This window comes from Entamoeba invadens, assembly GCF_000330505.1.
Source record: "Entamoeba invadens IP1 unplaced genomic scaffold scaff_1105074725183, whole genome shotgun sequence".
NCBI classification, from domain to species: Eukaryota; Evosea; order Mastigamoebida; family Endamoebidae; genus Entamoeba; species Entamoeba invadens.
This window is the reverse complement of record NW_004443692.1, coordinates 1,144,580-1,148,537: the sequence shown is the minus strand read 5'-3', so window position 1 is coordinate 1,148,537 and position 3,958 is coordinate 1,144,580. Positions and strand designations below refer to the sequence as shown.

The 3,958-nt window shown below is 35.2% G+C and overlaps 3 protein-coding genes across 3 annotated transcripts; all 3 read right to left on the bottom strand.

The window, feature by feature from the left end:
* Positions 1 to 27: 27 nt before the first annotated feature.
* EIN_186970 (hypothetical protein) lies at positions 28 to 1,200 on the bottom strand (the record flags this gene model as incomplete). Its single annotated transcript, XM_004260973.1, has 1 exon — positions 28 to 1,200. A coding segment is annotated over one exon (1,173 nt), but the record flags the coding sequence as incomplete, so codon positions are not given.
* Positions 1,201 to 1,695: 495 nt separating this feature from the next.
* EIN_186960 (hypothetical protein) lies at positions 1,696 to 2,659 on the bottom strand (the record flags this gene model as incomplete). Its single annotated transcript, XM_004260972.1, has 4 exons — positions 1,696 to 2,133; positions 2,243 to 2,281; positions 2,479 to 2,579; positions 2,620 to 2,659. The coding sequence occupies 4 exons, from the start codon at positions 2,657 to 2,659 to the stop codon at positions 1,696 to 1,698; spliced, it is 618 nt and encodes a 205-aa protein (XP_004261020.1).
* Positions 2,660 to 3,187: 528 nt separating this feature from the next.
* EIN_186950 (hypothetical protein) lies at positions 3,188 to 3,900 on the bottom strand (the record flags this gene model as incomplete). The annotated part of the gene is made up of 2 exons (XM_004260971.1): positions 3,188 to 3,825; positions 3,873 to 3,900. The coding sequence occupies 2 exons, from the start codon at positions 3,898 to 3,900 to the stop codon at positions 3,188 to 3,190; spliced, it is 666 nt and encodes a 221-aa protein (XP_004261019.1).
* Between the last annotated feature and the right edge of the window lie 58 nt (positions 3,901 to 3,958).

Here is a 3,958-nt window from a genome sequence, read left to right as displayed (position 1 = left end):
CTTTTTCATCTTCAGTCCATTCTCAACCTCTTCAAGTGTCGTTTTCCCCTCTAACTTTTCACAGAACAGTTGCTTGTCAATTAACAAGAATTCCGGAAATTGTGGTATTTCGAGAAGTGGAGGTTCTGGAAATTCGGTGTTGCGGATGATCTTCACAGGCAACACGTCTGGTAACGTTTTAACAGTCGACACTTCTTGGTGTTTGACATTAATGACCATCGCCTTTAAAAGTTTGGAAAGGGAATTCAAGTGACTTGCGTTACACCTTTGCCAAAACGTCGAAGTGAGTTCGTTCGGAAAGAGTAAGACGAGGAATCTTGGGAAGCAGTAGTCGAAAGATTTTGTTAGAACAATGATCGAGTTATAATTCAGCTTATAAGCGTCTGTTGTGGGCTCCGTTCCGTCTTCCATCTCATATATCACAATCTCATACTTTTTGATTGAGATTGTGGAAAGACATCGCTTAAGTACCGCGTGGCTAACAATAACAACCTCACTCCCCCCACGAGTAATCCTCAAGATATTGTTCTCGTCGTTCTCACTCAGCGCAATAACACGACTATATCTCCCAATGATTTGCACTAAATTACCCAAGTTACCTATACTCGTTGAATCCTTTAATACAATTAAAATGGGAAACTTTTCTCCGTTGAAGTTTTTGAAGAGCTCTGCCAATGGCGGGACGTTGCCAACAACTACACCGCCTCTCACACTCTCTAAAAGACTGATTTCCTCTTCATGACTAATGAACTTCGACACAGACTCTATCACATTAACTACCTCCGCCATTTGGTTCTTCGTCAATCCACCAACTTTTTTTAAAACCGTCATCGGATCTTCAGAGACTTTATCGTCGGCTGGAAAAGGACAACTCTTGAAGGTTTCAACAACATCATTATATTGTAATTGCTCGGTTTTGGACAAAGAAGACGTATCTTCAGTCTTACAACCAACAGAGTCCCAATAGTTCTGGATGCAGTTGGAAACTAATTTCGAGATCTTCAACTTCTGGGCCAATTCCTCCTTGGTGGATAAACGCCAGCGACGATATCGCTCGCGAACTGCCTCGGTTGCCAAGTCAAGAAGAGTCGTTTTAATGGTTTTCTCATCAGAGCGACTCTTTTCGTATGTCTGAAGCGTCTCGGAAACTATCCGATCCCACCCGCTCAAAATACGCTTTGGAAGGGGTTGGGCTTTCATCTGTTGCGCTTGGCTCATCACCTATTTTGTATGATTTGAAGCAATTCTTTAGTTGTTTTACTATATTTTTACTATTTTTCGGACTCTTTGGTGACAACTTTATTAGTTTTCTCTTTTCATTCCATATCTTTTCCCTTCTTTTTTCATAATTTATTCAGTGTTGTAAGGCATCATTTTTTTGACTTTAATGTGATTTATATAACAACAGTCGCCGATAAAAATAATCCATCACATTTAAACTATTTTTTAACAAATTGTATTATAATATATAATACAAATAAAGAGGAATAAGATATTCAACAAAATAATACAATAAACCATTTATTATATAAAAACATGTTTAATATTTACTAATAAAATAAGTAAAATAAATAATAAAATAATTATTCATTAACAATTAGAGTTCATACAGAATTATTGCACTAAAATAATTTATTAATAAAAGAGTTAATACAAAACCATTCAAATGCAAAGGAAAAAATCAAATGAAGCACATCAACAACAGTCGGTTTTAGTTTCTTGTGGGGCTGGTTGGTCGATGTTGACTTGGTTCATCACGTAGATGTCAGTGTCTGTTCCTTTTTGTGCGATAGCAGCCTGTGCGATGCTTTGGAACGCAAGATCGACATTAGTAGCGTTCTTAGCGGAGGTTTCGAAGAATGGGATATTGAAGTGTTCCGAGCACCATTGTTCCGATTTTTTGTGGATAGCGTCGACACTTCCATCGTACGAGTCGATTTTGTTTCCAAGAACAACAAATGGGAACTGGTCGGTGTTTTTAGGCTGAGCTTGGACAAGAAATTCGTCTCTCCAATTGTTCAAGGAGTCGAATGTTTTAGGATCGTTCACATCATGGACCAAAGCACAACAATCAGCTCCTCTGTAAAAAGCGACGCCGAGCGATTGGAATCTTTCATTTCCTGCGGTATCCCACTATTCCGTTAAACTTATTTATTTATAATTAAAGTTACTTTAATTATAAATAAGTAACTATAAAATTTGAAGATTTTTATAGTTTAAAAGTAAAGTAAAAAGAACAAACAATTTGCATTGTGACTTCATGATTATCAACAACAAGATCCTATCATATAAGTTCTTTACTATTAAAATGGTTTATCTTATTATAAATGTATACGTTAACCATATTAAAACTATAACAATAGGTTTAAATATAGTAACGTAATATATTTCCTGGATTTCCTTAAATAAAGAAAAGGGTTAACAATGAGGAATTGCAACAACCCTTTTCTTTTGAATTTTCTATGAAATTAAACAAACTTTTGTTAAGAAATCAGCACCAATAGTAGCCTTGTACACACTACTATATTTATGGTTCACAAATTGATTCATCAAAGAAGTCTTTCCAACACCACTATCTCCTGGATGTGAGTGAGAGACGTGATTGAAAAAATGACAAACCTAATATAATAACTTTTAACAGAATTTTCTTCTTGCTCATGCTCCCTAATGAGATTTATCAGTTGTTAGTTCCCTTTATACATAGTGTCCACGTCCAAAGCTTCCTTTTTTTCTGAACAAATCCTTTTTATTTTGGAATTTTCTTTGGCCATTTTTTCCTTTCAAGGTTGGGGAAAAAGTGTTTTTATTTTTCTTTTAAAAAGTGTTATATATAACATTTGATTCTTCCCGGTTTTTTTAACGTTTTTTGTATGTTATAAAAACGCAAATTAATTTATTTTGAAAAAAAAGATTTATATTGAGAAACTTCACAGACAAATGTTTTTTTAATTCGCCCTTTAGTTTATATAATAGTAAAATATTCTAAAAATAATGGGTATAATATAATAATATCATGAAACAGCCATATTAATAGTTCCATTAATATAATCAATCAAAAATAGAATGATTGAAAATAATTTCTTTAAACTATAAACAAACCATACTCAAACTATATTTGTATATTCAAATAAAAAAAAACGAAACAAAAAAAGAAAATGGGATACAAAATGTTATATATAACACAACTTCACATCGATTCCTCTTTGCTTTTGATCATTGTAATTCTCCTTTTTTTTGCTCTGTTTATGGATTCTGTGTTGTTTTCGACCTGATCACTGTCTTCTGTTCTCTTTCTGTTTTCATCAGTCCGTCCACTGATATCATCGATTAAGTCGTAACCCCAAGGCGCTGACTCACTTCTTGAACTTTTCTTCTCGATAGACTTGTGTTGTGACACGTCATTATTTTTGTCGATCGATTGTGACCGGACAATATCTTGTCCCGTCACAATTTGACGGGAAGAGTTGTGTTGGGTTTTCCTTTTGTCGAGTTTTGTTAACTTTGCTTTAACGACACTTTTTTTCTCTTTTTTTCCATCGTAAATTTCTGAAAAAACGTTCTTTGGATTTGTGTGTTGCAGTTTACACGAGACGATAAAAGACAATATCAGCGGGAATGGAGTCGGTGCGTATGTGTTTGTGAGGATTTTGCTTTTAAAAAAGACGTTCAAACACCTCTCGTAACTCGGGCGGATCTTCACAAAGACTCGTGCGACAATGCCGTTCAACGACTGTTGAAACTTTTCAGGTAATTGCCCTTTCGTGATATCCCGCGCAAACTCCGCGGCCGCGGAAGTCGAGTCGAACGTGACGACAAACCCTTTTCCTTCACATATTTGTATTTCCAACACCTTTCCATATCCATTACACAACTCCCACACAATTTCTTGTGTTTGTGCATTCACAACAATGTGTTGCAGTGAGACTTCATTATACTTTTGACTACTTCTTGATGGAAT